The sequence below is a fragment of the Narcine bancroftii genome, chromosome 6 (genome assembly GCF_036971445.1).
Source record: "Narcine bancroftii isolate sNarBan1 chromosome 6, sNarBan1.hap1, whole genome shotgun sequence".
Lineage (NCBI taxonomy): Eukaryota > Metazoa > Chordata > Chondrichthyes > Torpediniformes > Narcinidae > Narcine > Narcine bancroftii.
Window position 1 is genome coordinate 84,692,189 of NC_091474.1, and position 25,907 is coordinate 84,718,095.

Here is a 25,907-nt window from a genome sequence, read left to right on the forward strand (position 1 = left end):
GAAGAGGATCTTGTCCTTCTATACCTTCTGGCAAACCAACAATTTCCGCATTATTCCTTCAACTTTGATTCTCCAAGTAGTCTATTTTCCTCTCTAACTCCTTCTCACATTCTCCCAATTCTATGACTGATTTTTCAACCTTCAACACTTTTTCTGTGTTAGAAACCACTTGTTGTTTACAGTCCAAAAAAGCAGTCTGAATTTTTAAAAATTCTTCATAAGATGCATCCACATGTGCTTTAACTGTATTCAATTCTGAACTTATACTAGCATTCATTTAAAGGTTGAATGACAGCATTTAACTGCATACACTGTAACTCAGAAAAGCTCAGCCCTGCTTTCTCTGACGTAGTGGCAGAACCAAGTAACTGCAGCTCCTGCTGCAACTCAACAAAAGGCATTTTAGAAGTTTTACTGCGGGTCTGGATTCCCAGTGACAGCACCCCGACTTCCTCAGGGGGTTGCCACTGGTCTCCCCCCGCAGCTCATTGTTTTTTCACAAAATCACGGAGGAAAGCAATATCTTCAGGTTGAAATGCTTCCTGATGCATTTCCAACAATGGAGTCGTCTTCCTGCGTGCTCCCTCCTTTCAGAATCGGGATCCACTTCTTGGGAACACGCACCTTCTTCCAGAGAATGGGTAATTCCAGCACCATCCTTCACTTGGTGAGTAGTAGACATTTTTTTCAGCTCCCACAGGCAGTCGTTGTGCTTTAGACACTGAAGAAATTAAACCTGAATCTGTATCATGTCGTCTAGGCCCCAAATCTTCAGCACTTCGAAAATGTAACTTCTTCTGCACTTGAGGTTTAATCTTTTTATCATTAATGGCCATAAAAGATCCTTAATACTTTAAACTAAAATTTAAAAAGTTTAAACTTGAAAACAAAGGGTTAAAAGACGGGTACTTAAAAATCTGGCCAGAGAGGTCGAGATTACACGTCTAGACTCTACGCCATCTTGCCACACGCCCCCCCGCCCCCCCACAATTAAGGTATTTATCAGATTTTTACCAGACAAGGGAAAAACCAGACTGGTCTAAGATAGAACTAGATAAAATAGGGGAGAAGGTACCGGAACATATACTTTATAAGTGGGATGAAAAGCTGGTGCAATATAAAAGCTCACCAGTATTGCATCATTTACTTAATATATGGAAGAAGATCCACTTAGAAAGGAAAAAAACGAATTATCAAATACCAAAATTGTTATTGACACAAAACCCATTAATCCCTTTTACAATAGATAACCTTTCCTTTAGAGAATGGGAGAGAAAAAGAATCAAAAGAATAGAAAATTGTTCTTTGGGAAATAATTTATTAACATTTGAACAGTTGAAGTACAAATATGGAATAACTCATGGTACAATGTTTGCATATCATCAACTGAAAGCTTATTTAAAGGATAAATTGGGAAACAGATTGAGATTACCAGAAGGAAGCAGCTTTGAATATGTGATTACAGACACAATGATAATTAAAAGATTTATAACGGACATGTACATTAAGCTGCAAGATAAGGAAAATGATGAAATAAGCTATAAACCTAAACAAAAGTGGGAAAAGGATTTAAACATAAAGATAAAAATTGAAACATGGGAAAAGTTATATTCTGGAACTATCTTTTTTTGGCTTGGCTTCGCAGACGAAGATTTATGGGGGGGGGGGGTAAATGTCCACGTCAGCTGCAGGCTCGTTTGTGGCTGACAAGTCCGATGCGGGACAGGCAGACATGGTTGCAACGGTTGCAGGGGAAAATTGGTTGGTTGGGGTTGGGTGTTGGGTTTTTCCTCCTTTGTCTTTTGTCAGTGAGGTGGGCTCTGCGGTCTTCTTCAAAGGAGGTTGCTGCCCGCCAAACTGTGAGGCGCCAAGATGCACGGTTTGAGGCGATATCAGCCCACTGGCGGTGGTCAATGTGGCCGGCACCAAGAAATTTCATTAGGCAGTCCTTGTACCTTTTCTTTGGTGCACCTCTGTCACGGTAGCCAGTGGAGAGCTCGCCATATAACATGATCTTGGGAAGGCAATGGTCCTCCATTCTGGAGACGTGACCCACCCAGCGCAGCTGGATCTTCAGCAGCGTGGACTCGATGCTGTCGGCCTCTGCCATCTCGAGTACTTCGATGTTAGGGATGAAGTCGCTCGAATGAATGTTGAGGATGGAGCGGAGACAACACTGGTGGAAGCGTTCTAGGAGCCGTAGGTGATGCCGGTAGAGGACCCATGATTCGGAGCCGAACAGGAGTGTGGGTATGACAACGGCTCTATATACGCTTATCTTTGTGAGGTTTTTCAGTTGGTTGTTTTTCCAGACTCTTTTGTGTAGTCTTCCAAAGGCGCTATTTGCCTTGGTGAGTCTGTTGTCTATCTCGTTGTCGATCCTTGCATCTGATGAAATGGTGCAGCCGAGATAGATAAATTGGTTGACCGTTTCGAGTTTTGTGTGCATGATGGAGATGTGGGGGGGATGGTAGTCATGGTGGGGAGCTGGTTAATGGAGGACCTCAGTTTTCTTCAAGCTGACTTCCAGGCCAAACATTTTGGCAGTTTCTACAAAACAGGACGTCATCCGCTGGAGAGCTGGCTCTGAATGGGCAACTAAAGCGGCATCGTCTGCAAAGAGTAGTTCACGGACAAGTGTCTCTTGTGTCTTTGTGTGAGGTTGCAGGCGCATCAGATTGAAGAGACTGCCATCCGTCCGGTACCGGATGTAGACAGCGTCTTCATTGTTGAGGTCTTTCATGGCTTGGTTCAGCATCATGCTGAAGAAGATTGAAAAGAGGGTTGGTGCGAGAACGCAGCCTTGCTTCACACCATTGTTAATGGAGAAGGGTTCAGAGAGCTCATTGCTGTATCTGACCCGGCCTTGTTGGTTTTGGTGCAGTAGGATAACCATGTTGAGGAACTTTGGGGGGCATCCGAGGCGCTCTAGTATTTGCCAAAGCCCTTTCCTACTCACGGTGTCGAAGGCTTTGGTGAGGTCAACAAAGGTGATGTAGAGTCCTTTGTTTTGTTCTCTGCACTTTTCTTGGAGCTGTCTGAGGGCAAAGACCATGTCAGTAGTTCCTCTGTTTGCGTGAAAGCTGCACTGTGATTCTGGGAGAACATTTTTGGTGACACTAGGTATTATTCCATTTAGGAGAATCCTAGTGAAGATTTTGCCTGCAATGGAGAGCAGCATGATTCCCCTGTAGTTTGAGCAGTCTGATTTCTCGCCTTTGTTTTTGTACAGGGTGATGATGATGGCATCACGAAGGTCCTGAGGCAGTTTTCCTTGGTCCCTACAAAGCTTGAAAAACTCATGCAGCTTGACATGCAGAATTTTGCCGCCAGCCTTCCAGACCTCTGGGGGGATTCCATCTATACCTGCCTCTTTGCCACTTTTCAGTTGTTCATTTGCCTTATATGTCTCATCCCGGGTGAGGACCTCATCCAGCTCTAGCCTTAGGGGCTGTTGAGGGAGCTGGAGCAGGGTGGAATCTTGGACTGAGCGGTTGGCATTGAAAAGAGATTGGAAGTGTTCTGACCATCGGTTTAGGATGGAGATCTTGTCGCTGAGGAGGACTTTGCCGTCTGAGCTGCGCAGCGGGTTTTGGACTTGGGGTGAGGGGCCGTACACAGCTTTTAGAGCCTCGTAAAAACCCTTGAAGTCGCCAATGTCCGCGCTGAGCTGGGTTTGGTTGGCGAGGCTAGTCCACCACTCATTTTGGATCTCCCGGATTTGCGCTGAAGATGGCTGCATGCGCGACGGAAGGCTTGTTTCTTCTCTGGACAGGACGGCTTTGTAAGGTGAGCCTGGTGGGCAGCTCGCTTCTTTGCCAGCAGCTCCTGGATTTCCTGGCTGTTATCGTCGAACCAGTCCTTGTTTTTCCTGGAGGAGAAGCCCAGTACCTCTTCAGTGGATTGCAGTATGGTAGTCTTCAGCTGATACCAGAGGGTTTCAGGGGACGAGTCCGTGAGGTGGGTTGCATCGTCGAGCTTTGCTTTGAGGGTTGCCTGGAAGTTTCCTCTCACTTCGTCTGACTGCAGGTTTCTAACATTGAACCTCTTTCTGGGGGCTTTACTGTTCCTGGGCTTTGGCTGGAAGTGAAGATTGAGCTTGCAGCGAACCAGCCGGTGGTCAGTGTGGCATTCCGCGCTGGGCATGACCCTGGTGTGGAGCACATCTCGTTTGTCTCTTTCTCGCACCAGGACGTAGTCCAGGAGGTGCCAGTGTTTGGATCGGGGATGCATCCAGGTAGTCTTCAGGCTGTCCCTTCGCTGAAAAAGGGTGTTTGTAATGACAAGCCGCTGTTCTGCACAGAGCTCCAACAAGAGGCGCCCGTTGTCGTTGCACTTGCCAACATCATGCTTGCCCAGGATTCCTGGCCAGGTTTCTGAGTCTTTGCCGACGCGAGCGTTGAAGTCGCCAAGGATGACAACCTTGTCGGCTGTAGGGGTGCGTTGAATGAGGTTGCGCATGTCAGTGTAGAACTTGTCCTTTTCTGCTGCTTCCGCCTGGAGGGTTGGAGCATAGACACTGATGAGGGTGATGCGACGCTTGTTTTGAAGGGGGAGTCGCATGGACATGATCCGGTCCGAGTGGCCTGTCGGGAGGTTTTCGAGTTTGGAGGCAATGGAGTTCTTGACCATGAAGCCTACACCAGATAGGCGTCGTTCATCCAAAGGCTTGCCAGACCAGTAGAGTGTGTAGCCCGCGTCGCGTTCTTGGAGACTGCCTACATCTGCCAGGCGGACTTCACTGAGAGCGGCTATGTCGATGTCAAGTCTGAGGAGTTCATGTGCAATGAGGGCAGACCGACGTTCAGGTTGGTGGCTGTCAGCCTTGTCTAGCATGGTTCTGATGTTCCAGCATGCTAGCTTGAGTTTGTGAGCATCTTTTGAGGGGGAGGACGTGGAGGGGGAGGACATGGAGGGGGAGGACGTGGAGGGGGAGGATGTGGACATGTCCTCGGGCCTGTGCAAAGGAGCTTTTAGGTGGAGTGCAGTGCGCGCAGTACTGGCCCCACCCTTTACACCCATGGTTTGTGTGCCATGGCCAAGCAAGCTGGGACGTGTCAGCGAGGACCTTGGGTTGTAGGTTTTATATCGGAGTGGCCTTCTCCTATGCAGGTTTCTTACCCGGGCTGGAGGGGTCTGCCTCCCATCCTAGGTCGGTCCATGCTGCCCGGACCGGGGCTGAGGCCGCCGCTGCTTTCCCTGTGCCCGGACCGGGGCCGCCGCCTCCAACTTTCTGCCCGGACCAGGGCCTCCGCCTGCCTCACTCGACCGAGGCCGGGGCCGCCGCCGCCCCTTTGCTCTTGCCCAGATCGGGGCCGCCGCCTCCAACTTTCTGCCCGGACCGGGGCCTCCGCCTGCCTCACTCGACCGAGGCCGGGGCCGCCGCCTCCCCTTTGCTCTTGCCCGGATCGGGGCCGCCGCCTCCAACTTTCTACCCGGACCGGGGCCTCCGTCTGCCTCCACCTGCACTAACTATAATGTTCTATGAACTATGAAGAATATAATGAACACAAGGTTATGCATGATACAGTATAATTGGTTACACAGGTTATATATCATGCCTCAAAAGTTAAAAGAATGGGATCTAACATTATCAGATAGATGTTTTCGCTGTAAGAAGGAAATGTGAACAACAGTACATGAAATTTGGGCAAGTCAGAAAGTGAAAATGTTTTAGGAAGATCTAAATCAGATATTAAATAAAATCACAAAAAATAACATACCAAAAAATCCAGAGATCTTTCTTCTAAAACCAGGGGTGTGAGATAACATTTCAGTTTTTTTGATAAATCCATACTCCTTCAATTTGGATAATATGTCAGATGATGAAGAGCTGAAGGAAGATCTTATTGAACTGCGCACAAATCGTGTTCTTGAAATGCAGTTTGAAAGCAAAACTTTGGAACAATATTGGTGTTCGGCAATGGACATGTTTCCAAGACTTTGTGAAAAAGCACTAACTGTGCTCATCCCATTCGCGACGACATACTTATGCGTGTCTGGATTTAGTGCCCTTTTGTCAATCAAGACAAAATCTAGAAATCGCTTGGGTGCACAGGCAGAAAAATGCAGATTGCTACCAGCAACAAAGTGCCACGTTTTGAAAAACTCTTAAGCAATAAACAGGAACAAAAGAGTCATTAAATTTAAATTGGCTTATGAACATTTGAACATTAGTTCTTTAATGTTTTTAAAGAAATTTCATGCATGGATGAAAATTTAATTTTTTTTTGTAGGGTTTATGCAACTTTTAATTGAAATATTTTTTCTTTTCCATATGTTTCATTTTTGTTTATTTATTATTAAAAATTGTTAATACAAATTTGTTTTGGTCACCTTCACCTTTATTCTTAAATAAATTATTATTTTATGGGGTGCGAGAACATATTAAAATTTTTTAGGGGTGCAGGACATAAAAAAGGTTGAGAACCACTGTTCTAAGTAATATATGGAATTAGGCCTCAAATTAGATAAAGCGCAAAAAAGATTTATTATGATGGCCTTAGCAGTAGCAAAAAAAATGTATAATGTCAACTTGGAAAATGGAAGAGAGCCTGACAATATAGCAATGATACATGGAAATGAATAAATGTATTCCATTGGAAAAAAAAACATATAATTTAAAAAATAAAGTCACATTATTTGAACAAATTCGGGAACTGTACATGGAACATAACAGAGAGGGCTTGCCTCGGACCTCCACCCCCTAAAATGATAAGAAGACAAAATGACTTGATCCATTGTGTAAACGTAGATGACACATTTTTCTTGTTTATTTTTCATTGTGTGATGACATTGTTTAATGGTTTTATTGTATTGTATATTTGAATATTTATTGGTTTTGGAGGGGGGTGGGAAGGGGGGAGGGAGGGTAAGGGGGAAAAAAAGGGAGAAAATGCCACTGTGTATATTTAATGAGAAACATTTGTGTATATTTTGGTTGATATTTTGGTTTGTATATATTTTTCACAGTGTGAAAAATAAAAAATTATTTAAAAAATCTTGCTGGTGAGAGTCTTAGGCACTTGTACCTCTTTCCTGATGGTAGCAGTGAAGACAGAGTGTGGGATGGGTGATGTGGATCCTTGATGATTGCTGCTCTCTTAGACTGCAGTGTTCCCTGTAGATGTACTCAATAGTGGGGAGGATTTTGCTGTATCCACTACCTTTTGGAGGGCTTCATGCTAAGGGGTATTGGTGTCCCCATACCAGACCATGATGCAGTGGTCTGCACACTTTCCACCACACCTCTGAAGAAATTTGCCAGTTTTTTCAACGGCGTACCAAACCTCCACAAACTCCTGAGGAAGTAGAGGCTCTGACGTGCTTTCTTCTTGATGCCATTGGTGTGATGGATCCAGGAAAATCTTCCAAGACAGTGACTCCCAAGAACTTAAATTTGCTCACCCTCTCCACCTCTGATCCCCCGATGATCACTGCATTTTATACCTTTGGTTTTCCTTTCCTGAAGTCAACAATCAGCTCCTTATTTTTCAATGAGGGGAGGTGGGAAAGTCACTGCTTGTTGAAAATGTTGTTCTCAACTATATTTCAAATCTACTTCTCAATAAATTTCTCTGGCCTTAACATTGTTTACATGTAACAAAGCTAACTTTTATTATTTGTGAGGCCTTAATGTTAGAGTGTCCAACTTGCTTGAAGTATTTATAGGGACTTTAGGAAAATTAAATACCTTTAAAAGTAATTTCCTTCTGAATGGTTTTGAAAACATGCAGTTTAAAGAGAATGATTAACATTTCTGTAATCTGAAATTCTCACAGGTTAATTCACAAATAATGAAACATTAACAGGGCATTAGTTTTGTTTGGAGACTGGTTTCTAGTAAATTTCAGAGGATGTTAAGGAATGCCTCACATCTTCAATTTTCAAATCTAAAACAAGAATCCCAGAGATTTTGTAGGCCATTCACAGAAGTACTGCAAAATACTCTGTTCACAATGCCAGGAAAGATGTCAAATCAAACTTTATCTGTGATAATATTCATTCCATTATCCTAAATGGAAATGATTTAAGGGTTGTCGTAACAAAGTTGTGCCATATGCTTACAGCAACAAGCATTTACATAATGCCCAGATGCTTCAGATAGAAATGCAGTGGGGAAATCTGAATAAAAATTCAAACCAAACAAAGCAATGACAGTAAAGTCTGTAAAACAGGCAGATAAGTGAGTATTCCAGTTGCTTAAGACTCACTGTCAATGCCTTCATTAAGAATAAACAATTTAAAAGACAAAAATACTGTACTGTACTTACACTAAACAAACTTCACTTGCTTGAATTTATAAACCTTAAAGAATTTTATTTTATTTTCAGACACATTCTTTGAAAACATTTAACCATCGCTGCATCTGCAGGTTCCTTCCCCTCCACAGAGCCGCCCGAAAGATGAGCAATAATATCATAGATAATAAGAGAGTCACCCCGTTGGAGAGCAGAATCAATTTCAGCTCTTCATCCTTGGAGATGCCATTTTATTCACATCGCTTTATTCAAACAGCTGCTACGACCAAAGCCTGACCAAGGAACTTCACTGGCTGAATATTTGCTCCCATCTTCACCGAAGGTTTATATGCTACTTCGAGAACATTTACTTTTACAATTTTAAACATGTATTTAAATTTTTATTTGTCTTTTTTTGTTTGTTTGTTTATTTTCTTCAATTTCTTTTTGCCAGTTGCTTGAATTCCAGAAACACTGTATTTGAGACAAAAGCTGGGTTAGAGAGGTAGGTTTTGTACATCTCTAAGAAGAAATTTAAAAAAATTAATGCAATGGAGAGAGAATTCCAGAGTCAAGAGTCCAGGCAAGCTTCCTCTGAAGGCAGTGACAGATGCACCAGTTGCCAAGTTTGTGGAAGGAGAGTTTCCAACATTGAACCTCTTTCTGGGGGCTTTATTGTTCCTGGGCTTTGGTTTGAAGTGAAGGTTGAGCTTGCAGCGAACCAGCCGGTGGTCAGTGTGGCATTCCGCGCTAGGCATGACCCTGGTGTGGAGCACATCTCGTTTGTCACTTTCTCGCACCAGGATGTAGTCCAGGAGGTGCCAGTGTTTGGATCGGGGATGCATCCAGGTGGTCTTAAGGCTGTCCCTCTGCTGAAAAAGGGTGTTTGTAATGACAAGCCGCTGTTCTGCGCAGAGCTCCAACAGGAGGCGCCCATTGTCGTTGCACTTGCCGACGCCATGCTTGCCCAGGATTCCTGGCCAGGTTTCTGAGTCTTTGCCGACACGAGCGTTGAAGTCACCCAGGATGACAACCTTGTCGGCTGTAGGGGTGCGTTGGATGAGGTTGCGCAGGTCGGTGTAGAACTTGTCCTTTTCTGCTGGTTCCACCTGGAGGGTTGGAGCATAGACACTGATGAGGGTGATGTGACGCTTGTTTTGAAGGGGGAGTCGCATGGACATGATTCGGTCCGAGAGGCCTGTCGGAAGGTTTTCGAGTTTGGAGGCAATGAAGCTCTTGACCATGAAGCCTACACCAGATAGGCGTCGTTCATCCGAAGGCTTGCCAGACCAGTAGAGTGTGTAGCCCGCGCCGCGTTCTTGGAGGCTGCCTACATCTGCCAGGCGGACTTCACTGAGAGCGGCTATGTCGATGTCAAGTCTGAGGAGTTCATGTGCAATGAGGGCAGACCGACGTTCAGGTCGGTGGCTGTCAGCCTTGTCTAGCATGGTTCTGATGTTCCAGCATGCTAGCTTGAGTTTGTGAGCATCTTTTGAGGGGGAGGACGTGGAAGGGGAGGACGTGGAGGGGGAGGACGTGGAGGGGGAGGACGTGGAGGGGGAGGACGTGGACCTGTCCTCGGGCCTGCGCAAAGGAGCTTTTAGGTGGAGTGCAGTGCGCGCAGTACTGGCCCCACCCTTTACACCCATGGTTCGTGTGCCGTGGCCAAGCAAGCTGGGACGTGGCAGCGAGGTCCTTGGGTCGTAGGTTTTATATCGGAGTGGCCTTCTCCTATGCAGGTTTCTTACCCGGGCTGGAGGGGCCTGCCTCCCCTCCTAGGTCGGTCCATACTGCCCGGACCGGGGCCGAGGCTGCCGCAGCTCACCCTGTGCCTGGACTGGGGCCGCCGCCTCCCACTCTCTGCCCGGATCGGGGCCTCCCCCTGCCCCACTCGACCAAGGCCGGGGCCGCCGTCTCCCCCTTGCTCCTGCCCGGATCGAGGCCGCCGCCGTCTACCCTTCGCCCGGACCGGGGCCGGGGCCGCTGCTGCTCTCCCTGTGCCTGGACTGGGGCCGCCGCCTCAATGTTGGAAAACCTGAGGTTCAATGTTGGAAACCTGCAGTCAGACGAAGCGAGAGGAAACTTCCAGGCAAACCTCAAAGCAAAGCTCGACGATGCAACCCACCTCACGGACCCGTCCCCCGAAACCCTCTGGGATCATTTGAAGACTACCATACTGCAATCCACTGAAGAGGTACTGGGCTTCTCCTCCAGGAAAAACAAGGACTGGCTTGACGAAAACAGCCAGGAAATCCAGGAGCTGCTGGCAAAGAAGCGAGCTGCCCACCAGGCTCACCTTACAAAGCCGTCCTGTCCAGAGAAGAAACAAGCCTTCCGTCGCGTATGCAGCCATCTTCAGCGCAAACTCCGGGAGATCCAAAATAAGTGGTGGACTAGCCTCGCCAAACGAACCCAGCTCAGCGCGGACATTGGCGACTTCAGGGGTTTCTACGAGGCTCTAAAGGCTGTGTACGGCCCCTCACCCCAAGTCTAAAGCCTGCTGCGCAGCTCAGACGGCAAAGTCCTCCTCAGCGACAAGATCTCCATCCTCAACCGATGGTCAGAACACTTCCAATCTCTTTTCAGTGCCAACCGCTCAGTCCAAGATTCCGCCCTGCTCCAGCTCCCTCAACAGCCCCTAAGGCTAGAGCTGGATGAGGTTCCCACCCTGGATGAGACATATAAGGCAATCGAACTACTGAAAAGTGGCAAAGCAGCAGGTATGGATGGAATCCCCCCAGAAGTCTGGAAGGCTGGCGGCAAAACTCTGCATGCCAAACTGCATGAGTTTTTCAAGCTTTGTGGGGACCAAGGTAAACTGCCTCAGGATCTTCGTGATGCCACCATCATCACCCTGTACAAAAACAAAGGCGAGAAATCAGACTGCTCAAACTACAGGGGAATCATGCTGCTCTCCATTGCAGGCAAAATCTTCACTAGGATTCTCCTAAATGGAATAATACCTAGTGTCACCAAAAATGTTCTCCCAGAATCACAGTACAGCTTTCACGCAAACAGAGGAACTACTGACATGGTCTTTGCCCTCAGACAGCTCCAAGAAAAGTGCAGAGAACAAAACAAAGGACTCTACATCACCTTTGTTGACCTCACCAAAGCCTTCGACACCGTGAGCAGGAAAGGGCTTTGGCAAATACTAGAGCGCATCGGATGTCCCCCAAAGTTCCTCAACATGATTATCCAACTGCACGAAAACCAACAAGGTCGGGTCAGATACAGCAATGAGCTCTCTGAACCCTTCTCCATTAACAATGGCGTGAAGCAAGGCTGTGTTCTGGCACCTACCCTCTTTTCAATCTTCTTCAGCATGATGCTGAACCAAGCCATGAAAGACCCCAACAATGAAGACGCTGTTTACATCCGGTACCGCACGGATGGCAGTCTCTTCAATCTGAGGCGCCTGCAAGCTCACACCAAGACACAAGAGAAACTTGTCCGTGAACTACTCTTTGCAGACGATGCCGCTTTAGTTGCCCATTCAGAGCCAGCTCTTCAGCGCTTGACGTCCTGCTTTGCGGAAACTGCCAAAATGTTTGGCCTGGAAGTCAGCCTGAAGAAAACTGAGGTCCTCCATCAGCCAGCTCCCCACCATGATTACCAGCCCCCCCACATCTCCATCGGGCACACAAAACTCAAAACGGTCAACCAGTTTACCTATCTCGCTGCACCATTTCATCAGATGCAAGGATCGACAATGAGATAGACAACAGACTCGCCAAGGCAAATAGCGCCTTTGGAAGACTACACAAAAGAGTCTGGAAAAACAACCAACTGAAAAACCTCACAAAGATAAGCGTATACAGAGCCGTTGTCATACCCACACTCCTGTTCGGCTCCGAATCATGGGTCCTCTACTGGCACCACCTACGGCTCCTAGAACGCTTCCACCATCGTTGTCTCCGCTCCATCCTCAACATCCATTGGAGCGCTTACATCCCTAACGTCGAAGTACTCGAGATGGCAGAGGTCGACAGCATCGAGTCCACGCTGCTGAAGATCCAGCTGCGCTGGATGGGTCACGTCTCCAGAATGGAGGACCATCGCCTTCCCAAGATCGTGTTATATGGCGAGCTCTCCACTGGCCACCGTGACAGAGGTGCACCAAAGAAAAGGTACAAGGACTGCCTAAAGAAATCTCTTGGTGCCTGCCACATTGACCACCGCCAGTGGGCTGATAACGCCTCAAACCGTGCATCTTGGCGCCTCACAGTTTGGCGGGCAGCAACCTCCTTTGAAGAAGACCGCAGAGCCCACCTCACTGACAAAAGGCAAAGGAGGAAAAACCCAACACCCAACCCCAACCAACCAATTTTCCCTTGCAACCGCTGCAATCGTGTCTGCCTGTCCCGCATCGGACTTGTCAGCCACAAACGAGCCTGCAGCTGACGTGGACTTTTTACCCCCTCCATAAATCTTCGTCCGCGAAGCCAAGCCAAAGAAAAAGAAAAAAAGGAAGGAGAGTTCAAACAGCCAAGGGTTGGACCATTTTGGAGAGGGGTGGAGATTAAGTCTTGATGCAAGGATATGAATTTCCTGTTATATAATGGCAGAGCATCAATGAGCACAGGGTTGAAAAACTGAACAAAATTCACAAGCAGATTAACAAGCTGAGAGGGTGACGATGTTTTTGTTCTTGTCACCACGTCTTGCCTCTGGTAGAACTGATGACCATGACATGAATTCTCGATTTATGAACCTGCTTGCACCAATCAATTGCACAGGTGTGCAAGGATGATTTGTCCTTTCAGATGAGAGGCTCCATTGTGCCTAAATAGCCCACGATAGACATCTGAAATTCTGGCCCAGGCCTCAATTCTTCAGAAATGTCAGGGAGCAGATTTGAACCCCAGAGCCAGTATTGTTAACATCAAGCCAAGGGAAGGGACCAGGAAAATGTAATAAAATAGCAAGAAAGGTGACATTATTTCTGTCTGCACAAGAATGATCTCTTCAGTAATACATTTAATTAAACGTTTAGGATGAGAAATAAGATCTGTATTTGTTTCTCCCTGAACAGACACTTGGAAAACTGTCAGCCTGTTAAAAACATAAAAGGAAATGGAAGGTGAAATAACTTTCCAAATTGAGACAGTTGTTTCATTGTCATTTTCTGCCTAAGAGGCGATTGTGCTCAAGAGATTCACTGGCCTCGAGCAGAAGAAGTTATGCAGTGGCCCTATTTAAATTCCCATTTTGAGCTTCAACATTTAATGTGCAAAATTTCAGCAATCAGATGAAATCTTGCCTGAAACCACTTCCACTCACCTGAAATTCTGATTAATGAGCTGTGTTATGCTGCTAGAAAGGTAGAAATAAGTTGTTTTACCCCAGGGTTACAATCTCAAAATGGCGACACAAAATTAATCCTTTAGTAAATAAAATACATAAGAATATTAAAACTTTGGCAGCTGCTTTGCCTTTTCAAAATATTTTCCATTCATTGTTTGTGTTCAATAAATTTCAATATCTCTATTCTATTTTCTTCTATATCTGCTTTCGAATCACATTACTCTTTGACACGAATTTAAGTTTATTACACCAGTTTAAAATGTTGAGCAATTTAATCATTCCCTGTAGCAAATATGAGGTTATCATTGAAAATACTGGAAATGGTCAGTGGATCTGGCAGAATCTATGGAGAATAAAACAGAATTTTTCAGTAAATTAACAGTTAGTTAATAAAAAAACATTAAAGCTCAGTACAGGCCCTTCGGCCCACGATTTTGTGTTGACATATATAAACCGAGTCAACAATCTAAACCTACCTTACTCTCTATTTTCCTTGCATCCACGTGCCCCCTAAGAGTGTTTTAAATGTCCTTATTGCACCAGCCTCTGCCACCACACCGAGGCAATGTACTCCAAGCATTCACTATTCTCTGAGTGGAAAAACTTACCCCTGATATCTCCCCTGAACTTTCTTCCTCTCAACTCATACAGATGTCCTCTTGTATTTACCACTGTCATCCTGGGCAAAAAATGCTGGCTGTCCACCCTACTGATGCCTTTCATAATCTTGTAGACCTCTGTTGTCACCTCTCATCCTTCTTCACTCCAAAGAAAAAAGCCATAGCTCTGCTAACCCTGCCTTGTAAGACACCTTCTCCAATCCAGGCAATATCCTGGTAAATCTCCTCTGCACCCTCTCCAAAGCTTCCACTTCCTTCCTTTAATGAGGCAACCAGAACACAATAGTGTTTTCTAACCAGAGTTTTATAGAGCTGCAACATTACCTCACAACTCTTGAACTTAAACTCTGGACTAATGAAAGCCAACATCTGGGATAGGGTCCACCATCCAGAGCAACACGGTTGGCACATCGGTTAGCACAACACTGTTACAGTGCCAGCAATCGGGACAGGGGTTAAAAACCCATGCTGTCTGTAAGGAGTTTGTACGTTCTCCCTGTGTCTGCATGAGTTTCCTCTGGGGGCTCTGGTTTCCTCCCACCATTCGAAATGTACCAGGAGTTGTAGATTAATTGGGTGTAATTGGGTGGCACAGGTTCGGGGACTGAAATGGCCTGTTACCATGCTGTATGTCTAAATCTAAATTTAAATTCCAAAAGCCTCCTTAATTACCTTATCAATTTCCTCACCAACCTTGAGAGAGCTATGGACTTGAACCCTCTGTTCTTCCATACTGTTAAGAATCCTGCCATGTACCATGTTCTCCGCCTTCAAGTTTGACTTTCCAAAATACATCACTTCACTCTTATCCAGATTGAACTCCACCTGCCACTTCTTCGCCAAACTCTGCATCCTTTATATCCTGGTGTGACCTACGACAACCTTCTACACTATCTACAACACCTCTAAACTTTGAGTCATCTGCCAACTTATTTCTTCATCCAGGACAGTTATAAAAATGACAAGGAGAAGAGGTCCCAGAACATATCCCTGCGGAATCCCACTAGTCACTGACTTAAACAGAATACGTTCTGTCTACTGCCACCCACTACATTCTGCAGGCAAGCCAATTTTGAATGCACACAGCCAAAAGTCCATGGATTAACATGCCTTTTAACTTTCTGAATGAGTCCACCACGTGGGATCTTTTCAATTGCCTTACTAAATTCATATACACTAGTTTTACCACCCTTCCTTCACAAATTTCTTTTGTTACTCTCTCAAAAAACTCAAATTAGACTCGTGAAGCAAGACCTGCCTCTCACAAAGCCATGATAACCATCACTGAGGAAAGTATGGTTCTCTAAATGCTTGTAAATCCTCTTCCTAAAAATCCTCTCTAACATGAGACTCACTCGTTTATAATCCCCAGGATTCTTCCTAGGACCTTTTTTGAACAAGGGGACTACATTTGGCATTCTCCAATCCTCCAGTACCTCTCCTGTGGCCAGGGAGATCATAGCCATAGCTATCTCTTCCTTTACTTCCTGTGGTAAGCTAGGGTATATCTCACATGGTCCTGGGGACTTATCACTCCTCATGTTTTTTAAGAAGATCCAGCACTTACTGATCTCATATTGACCAACGAATGTCTTTCTGGTAAATGCTGAAGCAAAGTATTTATTTAGGACCTCCTCTGCCTCCAAGCACGTGTTGAATTTATTATGGATTAACTAGCTATGAATTTAAGAAATTAAAATGAATCCCTCCTCTCACTGCTGCATGTTTCATATTCAAGCCTCTGGTCCCATTCCACTCGTTTTGACATCAATGCTTTGCTACGAGATCTTAACGCAGGAAAATGTTCAGCTGACACTTCGCTTCTTTAACGACAGCCTAAAGTAAAGTTTGCATTTTTATAGCAACTTCCACAACCAGAGGTCATCCCAGAAAACCACAGCTTATGCATTAGTTTTTGAAGTCAAATTACTTCCATTTGGAGCAATGGATAATATAATCTATTATTAAATGTTTGAATAATGATGGCTATTTTGCACAGTAGAAACTCCTTATTGGTAATGTGAAAATAGGCAGATAATCCATCTTGGTGATATTGGATGAACAATAAATATGGGCCCCAGATCATGAGGAGTCCTCTTGTCCTCATTGGAATAGTGTCATGAGGCCTTTTACATTCTCAAAAGGGCAGGTGGGGCCTTTGTTTAGAATCCCAACTGAGTTAGTGTACTGAGATTCGAATCCGGCGCTGTTTATATGTTCTCTCCATGTCTATGTGGGGACTCCAGTTACCTTCCACTCTTCAAAACATACCGGACTTTGTAGGTCAATTGAGTGTAATTGGGCAGCACAGGCTTGTGGGCCAAAGGGGCTCGTTAACATGTTATATGTCTCAATTTTTTTTTAATTAAATTTTAAAATTCAATAGTGTCCCATTCCTTCAGTAATGCCTTGGCAAATTTATCCAGAGGTGTGATGGAAAGTGTGATCGACTGCATCACGGTCTGGTATGGAGATACCAATACCCCTGAGTGTAAAGCCCTGCAAAAGGTCACAGCCCAGGACATCACAGGCAAAACCCCACCCACCATTGAGACATCTACAGGAAACGCTGCCGTCGGAGAGCAGCAACAGTCATCAAGGATGCACATCACCCAGCACACGCTCTGTTCTCACTGCTACCATCAGGAAAGAGGTCTAGGTGCTACAAGACTCGTACCCCAGGTTCAGGAACAGCTGCTATCCCTCCTCCATCAGACTCCTTAACAACAAATTCATTCAGGGACTCATTTAAGGACTCTTGCTTTTGCACTTCATATTTATTTCCTCTCTGTATTGCTGTCAGTTTGTTTACATGTCTTTATTTGTTCCCATGTGTATATTTTTTGCTCTACCAATAAATGGTATATTGCCTTGCTTGCAGGAAATAGAATCTCACAGTTGTATATGATATCATATATGTACTCTGACAATAAATCAGAACCTGAAATTTGAAAATCCAGAGCATCAGCCCCAGAGTTTGTGCTTGAGATGCTGAAGCAGGATTTAGAAATGTATAACCTTCCAACTCAAGAGAGTGCCATGGACCTGAGTAATATCACACAGTTAATTGTGTTCCCTCTGAGTAATTGTGGTAATGACTCTCTGTTTCTTGTCATTTCTAGAATGATACTTCTTTGCTTTTCAAGTTGTGGTACATAAGGTAAAGCAGTGGGAATGTAAACTACCCACAGTGAAGTTGTTAGGTCTCCCGCAGAACATGAGAAACTGTTGCAGCTGTTTGTCAGTAAATGCTGCACCAGTTCCTTCACCTGCAGTGCCCTTCATTCTCAAGGCCAACCTTAGAAAAGCCAAGACTCAGTGTTTGTGAAGCACAAGATTCTTGGTTGCCATATCATCATGAAAATTCGTGTCAACAAACCTTTGACAACTTTTGTCTGACGTACGGCTAACAAAGAGTGGCCGTGAGTGTTGCCCGGCGCTCCTCACTAAAGGAGAAAGAAGCAAAAGGGATACTATTACATTTTTAATGTGTTATCACATGACAATAAAAAGAAACTTTCCTTGTGTATTCTGAGTGAAGCCAGGTCTTCATCTCTACAAGATCTGATCCCCATCATTTGTTGTGAAGAGATAAGAGCAAGCAAATTTATCCCGTGTTGATTTGTTCACTACTTGCAACACAGGCAGGGAAATAGCAATGTTCTTCAGGACTCGGCCAGCTTGGCAGTGGTGATGCTCACAATCTACGTACCAATGGACCAAGATAATGTGCTGTCCTTTTCCCACATTCTGCACACGCAGAGGAGCACTGACTGCAGGAGGGCAGTGGGTGGATATTAGGGGGAGGGTTGCTTGACCTGACGCCATGAGACTTGGTATAGTGTGGAGTTTCCATTGAGGGATTCGTGGGAGTACTAGCTTTCAGATGTAGCATTGCAAACACCATTTCTGGTTGGACTGCTCTCCCACTGACTCCAGGTGTACCGAGGATTGTACTGCAGGTATCTGTAAAGTAGAATTGTGAAGTCAAGGTCTTTTTGAGGAGTCTATGGGATAGCTTTTTTCAACTCCTGATTGCTGCCGCAGATGGTAAAAGGAAGATTTTGCAAGGTTAACTGGTCTAGGAGCAACTTTGCCACATCAGTATTTCATCAATAGATCAATACCCAGGGGACCATAGCACATTTAAGTAAAAGCCTCTTCACCTCACATAACATTTTTTTTTAATGTTTTTTACGTAGTTGGTAGAACTGGCAGAGAGGAGCAATTAACATTTAGTATGAAAGGGCATTGGTCCAAAACGTCTAATTCGGCAATGCCACATTCAACAATTCTGTTCATTTTAGAATTTGATTTCTATTCATTAACCTATTTATTTTCATTGTTTTAATGACTTTGTTAATAGAGCTGAGAAATTATTTGGCTACATTAGATATTGAAATATTGAGATGATAAGCACATTGGTGTTGTTCCGTGCCAGAAGATCATGGCAAGTAGATTAAACCCTTTTCAACCTCTATAGATTAAGGCTGATCCATGTCCAAACATCATTCACAAACAGAAGAGATCCTTGCATTTTTGTAGCCTTTGTGAACATTCCAGAGTCTCCCACAAGGCCAGAGTCAAACAAAATTTGATACCAGGCAAAATCAGGAATTTACAGAGCACCATGTTGTTATTGATCTGCGTCCCTTTCGCTCACACATGCTTCACCGAAAAACTCGCAATGCTTTCTTGACATTTCCAGTACAGCCAGCAGAAGGTAATTAAGTGCAAACTAATGCACAGATGATGAAATGTTGGCAGAATTCACACCTGCTGGGCTTCAAAAGATAAATGCCAGCAAACATAGGGAGTGAATGGTCCAATGAATTGAGTTCACCCAAGCTTTCAAGTCTGTAATAAATCTTCCTTCACTTTATAACACCTGGTCTCTCTCAAAAAAGTGTCGCTTCAGAGATCTCCTTTCCTGCCAGCATATATTGACAGAAAGCAAAAACTTGAATTTTTACAGTAATAACATTGGACTTAAAGTACTCCATTAGTACAAAGACTTTTTAAATCGAGACATACAGCATGGTAACAGGCCATTTCAACCCACGAGTCCATGCCGCTCAATTTACACCCCATTAATTTAACCGCCGTATGTGGCAAAAATGACCTAACTCCTTACAGACACTGCAGGATTTGAACCCCGGATCAGTCCCGATCACTGGCACTGTAAAAGCATCGTGCTAATTGCTACACTAACCGTGCCACCCTATTGGAATGGCACTGCACAGAAAACTCCAACGTATAGCAATGTGAGTTTGTTCCAACACAGTGAGTGAGGAATAATGATATGAGGTGATGAGGACAACTCCTGTCATTTTCCATACAAACAAGATGCAGCCTGGTTCGCAAAACAGTTAACGTAATGCCATTATAGTGCCAGTAACCCAAGTTCGAATCCAGCACTGGCTATAAGGAGCTTGTGCATTCTCCCTCGGTCCACTCTGGTGCTCGGATTTCCTCCCACCTTTCCAAACGTATGGGGGTTGAAGATGTAATTGGGCGGCACGGGCTCGTGAAACAAAAGGGCCTGGTACCGTGCTGTATATCTTAAAAAAAGCGTCCTTGGTTCTCTTACATCGGTCTGAGGGAGTGGATCATCTCACCTGAAGAGATCTATAGTCACGTGACAGCCACAGTGAACTGCCTTCTTCACTCAAATTGCCTGAAAAGAAGAGAAAACAAAGGTTTTTCACTAGGTCCAAAGAACTTGAGGTGATCACATCCCTCCCTCTTTAATATGCCTAAAATATAAAAACAATAATACATAAATGAAGTACAGTCAAAAGTGTCCAGTGTCTAAAAAAAACTAAAAATAGCTCCCCATTTGTAAATTTAATCAGTCTGTTAACGTTCTCATCAGTGCCGGTTGTGGTGAATCCAAATGCTGATGTGAACACCTCATTTTGAGACATGTTCACCATCACTCCATCAGTTTCAGTAGAAGATGATTTGCTTGGTATTAGCGCATTTAAGGAGGAGACAACAAACGACGCAGACTTATAAAGACTCCACAATAGACAAGAACAATTTCATTTTCAGTAAAACCTCTAGTATCCAGAATTAAAGTAACCGGCAGCCTCAAGCACCTGACAAAAAAATAAATGAGGAAAATAAAATATAAAAAATTAAAATAAATAAGAATAAAATTATAGGTTAAAAAATACATAAGTTTCAAATTGTAAAAGTAAATGGTCTCCTAAGTAACACATAAACCTTTGGTGAAGATGGAAGCAAATATTCAGCCAGCAGAGGGACTTTGCTGCAGAAGCTGTTTGAATAATGTTGTGTGAAAAGCAGTGGCATCACCCAGGTTGATGCTGCTCGCCGTTGGGGTGACTCTCTTAAAGTATCTCCTTATCCCTGCTTACTCAGAGAGGCTCTGGTCAGAGCCTTTATCTGTAGACTTGGTGAGGCGGGGGGGTGGGGGGTTAATTATCTAGAATGTTATTAATTGTCTTTCAGCGGCTCTGTGGCGCTGCAGATGCAGTGTCGGTTAAATGTTTTCAGAAAATTGGACTGAAAATAAAGTAAAATGCTTTTCAGTTTATATATTCATGCAAGAAGTACAGAGAAGCATTTTTTTTCTTTTAAACTGTTTATTCTTAATGCAGGTGCATGAGTTAGGCCTTGTTGGAGTAAGTCTCAAGCACCCAGAAAATACATTTATCTGGCATCTACCAATCCTCATAGATGCTGGATACCAGGGGTTTTACTGTATTATGTAGCTTGGAGTAATCAAATTGGCAAGCATTGTTTAGAGATGTGTTTAAGGATTAAGGATGGTTTTGGGGAATCAACCAGGAAGCAGATACTTTAGATAATTGTTCCAAAATAAACCTTTGTAAAGAGTAAAGATAGAATAGTATTATTTCAATTTCAGCTTGTGGGTGAGAAACATTAGTCCTTTAATTTAATCAAAGGACTATAACAATGGGATGAGGACTGAGTTGGCATGAGTGGATTTGGATAATAGACTGAAGTGCAAAGCGGCAACTCAGTAGTGGCAGGCATTCAAAAAGATATGTCATAAATTTCAGTAAAGATGTCCTGTATTTTAATGAGAAGGATGTACAATCCATGGATAACCAAGGAAATAATGGATGGTGTTAAACTGAAAGAAAAGGGATAGAATGTTGCAAAGATTAATGCTAAGCCAGAGATTGGAAACTTTTCAGAAATCTGCAAAAAATTACAAACAAGTAGGGACTAAGCATATATTAAATGGAGATTGGTTTATCTGTTAAAATTAGCCTAACAAATGAATAGTGAATAAACACCTGAAGGTAATCTATGTTAAAATACAGTGAGTCTATTGACAAGGATATCACCCATGAGTTAGACGTGATGTGGGCCATGTCGACATTCATTGCAAATTCAATTGTACAGTATACAGCTGATTTTTTTTGTAAAATGGTCTATTATAAGATCTGGCAAAAACATGAAAGGAAAAACAGTTTTCCCCAATTTAAAGCTGAGTATTTTTTACCAGGAATAGCGCGAGCCCCTAGATAGTTTCACACAAATTGATAAGCTTCAATTCATTCTCCAATTTACAAAAATAGGCTAGATTGTCACACGTCATTATCAGTAAACTGTAGCAGCATCTACACTGCTCCTGTAATAACACACACACAACCAGACGGGTTGAGCTCAGTGAGCAGACTAGTTTATTGCAAGCTGCTGAGCTGCACTTGTACTCCCAGCCCGGACCTGGCTGAGAACCGCGCTGGAGGGCGCTGACGTCACCCGGGTATCACGTGGTCCCCCAGTACAGGTTTCTGAGCCCTGTGCTGGAAGGAAGGGAAACCCCTGACAGTGCCATTTTGGCCAGCTCCCCCACCCCGTGGCTTACGAGCGGGGACGGTTCACCTACCTTGTGATGAGCCGCCACAAAACAATCAAAATAATGGCAGACCCATTGCTGGGTTACCACTGAGACAGTAAAATTCTATTGTGAGGTTGTTATCCCTTCCTTCCCTTTCTATCCCACATTCATTTAACACCAATTAATACAGTGGGAGTCAACTCTTGGTAGGTTAATATCAGTAGCACTCAACACATAACTAGGTAGTGTGCATTTGATTCATTAAGATTAAAATACACAAGAATCTCCAACATCTGATCATTTGCAGTCCAGTCTTTACATGTGACATTAAACGTAAATAAGACACTAGCCTCTTGTAGCTGTGTCACTGAATTGATAATGTGACAATAATGATCTGGGGAAAATTCAAACCCCAACCATGATTAAGAAATTCAAATTCAGTTCCAAAAATGTAAGATAAATCAGCATTAGTCACAGTGGCTTCGAAATTGTCTTCCATGGAAGTGTAGTAGAAGTAACCTCAGTAAAAATATTTAAGACAAGTTTGGACAGATTTTTACATAGTTGGGGAATTAAGGGATATGGGGGAAAGGCACGTAAGGGGAGATGAGCCTATCATCAGATCAGCCATGATCTCACTGAATGGTGGAGCAGGCTCAATGGGCCGGATGGCCGACTCCTGCTCCTATTTCTTATGTTCTTATAAAACTCTAGGATTGTCAGAAAAATCCAAGTGATGCCCTGAGAAAAGGAAATTAACTGTACTTACCAGGTTTGTGTGTGAACCCTGACCTATGTTACAAGCCCAGAGAACCCCAAAACCCACCAGCAATAGAAATTCACCAAGACAAATGATTTCTAACACAAAAGTTCCTTTTAATTATCTTTAAACATGAAAAGAGGATCAAACTTTAACTTATTACTATTAACTGAACCCCCTTCTAATTCTAAGAGCATGTGTATGTAATGTGTGTGTGTAAGTTCAGAAAAGTTCTTTAATTCACAGTCCAATCTCACTTCTCACTCCTCCAAGTTCACTGGTTGCAGGCAGTGTGCATTTGATTTGTTTGCACAGAATTTAACGTTTATGAATTTCACCAGGCTTTGGTGCTTGAAAGGTAAATGGTTACTGCTCAGGAAGGTGCTTGTCGGTTTTCAGAGAAAGAGATTTGTTGCTCATTGGATACCCACAACTGATTCCTTCAGATTATCCACGTCAGTGTCTTGCTGAAGAAACTTGCCCCATCAGGGTTTTCCAGATGATAACCTCTTTCTTTCAGTTCACCACAGAGTTCCTTTTTGTTTCCCTTATTTCAATCTCCTCTTGTGTGGGCCACAAGGGCTTTGACCAGGCTGAACTAAGAACTTACAATCCATCTTCAAAATGTTTTTTTTTTTCTCAAGCTTGCCAGCTTGTCCTGTTCCAGTCCCAGCTGCTGCTGCTGAACTGTAGAACTGAATTTCCCCACCCCCCCCACTCTCTCTCTCTCTCTCTCTCTCTCTCTCTCTCTCTCTCTCTCTCTCTCTCTCTCTCTCTCTATATATATATATCTCACTCAGAAAAAGCCACACGACCCTCTTAGAACAGCTAACTGCACTCAGACTGCGGCTCCGGACTCAATCTTCTGAGTTTGTTCATCCGTTGCTTTCCAAATCAATAATCCATTACTACACGGCATGCCCAATTAACACCTACTTATGAAGTCCTTATAGATATCCTTCAAAGATTTTGCAAAGGTACACGGAGCCTGAACTGTCTGGCTTGAGCAGAGCTCTGGCATTTTAAATGACATCCATTTTGAAGAGTTTGTATGTGACCAACACTAAAAAAAACTGCCACAATTTATCTCCTTTAAAAGATATCGATATACAATATAAAATATAACATAATACAACACTATACAGTTGGCTCTGAATTTGTTCCTGAAATAGGCCAATAGAGCATTCTGAGAGAGACTGCAAAACTGCAATCGCAATGAGATTGGCCACCAATGTACTCAAACAACAAAGGCATTTTTTTAAATACACCATTAAAGACACAGCGCTGTCGCCCTCCATCAGTCATATTATGAGAAATCAGTCCAGGTTTTTGCATTTGAGTCTCTGGAGGGTATTTTTAACCCAATGCCAACAACAATGCAACAATGACTCTTGGCATTACTGCATTTGCTTCAGTCTCTAACTTTCACTGTGAAAATACTGGACAACAAATGTTCTCAAAAGGTTTGCTTCCTGTAAAAAAAAATGGGGATTATAATAGACAACTTCAAGTTGATCACAAGGATATTTCCAGATCTGTTGTATCACATTAGAAGTTGTAGAAACATTAAATTAACCTTTATTAAATTTAGTAGGTTTAATCACGTAATGATGCTGACATACTGTGTGAGTTCAACTGACCTCAAAATGATTATACTGTGGCAGTGTGAGCAGTGGAAGAAACACGGCCACCATGTTGAGGGTCATTAACGACTGTTTTTATTCATATTCAGCGCATCCCTATAAGGGTAGCATGAGCTCAGTCACCTGGTGCACTGTGACATCATAATCGCTGCCCAGGGTGGGCGCTGGAAGGGATGCTGGAGTCAGAGAGAAACCTCTGACAACACCATTTCCACATGGCTGCCTCGCCACGTGATGATACAGGTAGGGCTGGTTCGCCGTGAGGATGTGTGCCGCCACACAACCCCCCCCCCCCCCAGAATCGGCTACGCATCCTGTCACTTTGGCGGCTGGCCCCAGCGCTTGGGCGCAGCCGTCTGCACCGGCTGTGATAAGTCCAGATGGACCACCTGAAGGCGGCCCACCATAAAAAGTTCCTCTCTCCCTCTAACGTCCAGGGTGAAGGTTCCACCAGACCGGTGCAAGACTTTGTATGGCCCCTCGTACGGTCGCTAGAGCGGTGCACCTTGTGGTCCCCTCCGCACAAAAACGAACTGGGCTGAGTCGAGCTCTTTGGGGAGATGAAATGGCTGGGTTCCGTGGCGTGCTGGGGGTGGGGGAGCTAGGGAGGCCAGTCGCCTGCGTAGGTCCACCAGCAGGTTTTTTGTCGGTGGCTGTGGTGTCAGGGTCTGGGCCGAAAAACTCACCCAGTAGGGAAAGCAGTGCGCCATAGACCATCTCCACTGCTGAAGCCTGCAGGTCCTTCATGGGTGCTGTCATAATCCCGAGCAGGGCCCAGGGCATTTTGTCCGCCCAGTCTGGTCCAGCGATGCCTTCAGGTGCCTGTGGAACCTCTCCACCAACCCTTTGGACTGCAGGTGGTATGCTGTGGTGTGGTGCAGCTTGACTGCCAGGAGCTTCACCATCTGAGTCTGGAGGGCAGACGTGAACTGTGCCCCTCTGTCGCTAGTGATGTGCACCGGTACTCCAAAACGGGCGATCCATTGGCTGACCAGAGTGCTGACGCACATCTCTGTGGAGGCCTCCCTAATCGGAATAGTCTCCAGCCACCTTGTGGCCCGATCCACCACTATGAGGAGGTAATGAGCCTCCTTGGACACCGGCAGGGCCCCAACGACATTAACATGGATGTGTTGAAATCTGCGAACCGCCGGGTCTAAGTTCTGGATGGGGTCTCGTGTGTGTCGCTGGACCTTGGAGGTCTGGCACCTGGTACAGTTCCTGGCCAGTTCTGCCACCTCCTTCTTCAGCCCATGCCACACAAACCGCTCCACAGCCATCCGCACGGTTGTCTTTACTGCTCGGTGAGTGAGATCGTGGATCAGACTGAAGACCTTAGGCCTCCAGTGTGGTGGAACCACCAGGCGTGGCGTGCCTGTTGAGATGTCACAATGTGTCCAGGCTGATGGGCACCTGGACATCCTTGAGTTTGAGGCCCGAGATAGCAGTCCACAAGGCCTGCGTCTCTGTATCATTCCTCTGTGCCTGAGCCAGTTG

The 25,907-nt window shown here is 44.6% G+C and overlaps 1 protein-coding gene across 20 annotated transcripts in view; it reads right to left on the reverse strand.

The window, feature by feature from the left end:
• LOC138736303 (craniofacial development protein 2-like) overlaps positions 1-25,907 on the reverse strand; it is a 332,554-nt gene that overhangs the window by 191,345 nt on the left and 115,302 nt on the right. For 6 of the 20 annotated variants that reach the window (XM_069885586.1, XM_069885582.1, XM_069885588.1 and 3 more), the window contains 3 exons: positions 19,786-19,844; positions 17,547-17,613; positions 6,377-10,275 (listed from right to left, as the gene is read on the reverse strand). In XM_069885586.1, the coding sequence (XP_069741687.1) occupies positions 8,738-9,889 (1,152 nt within the window). In that variant the 5' untranslated portion in view covers positions 9,890-10,275; positions 17,547-17,613; positions 19,786-19,844 and the 3' untranslated portion in view covers positions 6,377-8,737. The other 14 variants (XM_069885589.1, XM_069885584.1, XR_011340211.1 and 11 more) reach the window with 12 other exon arrangements.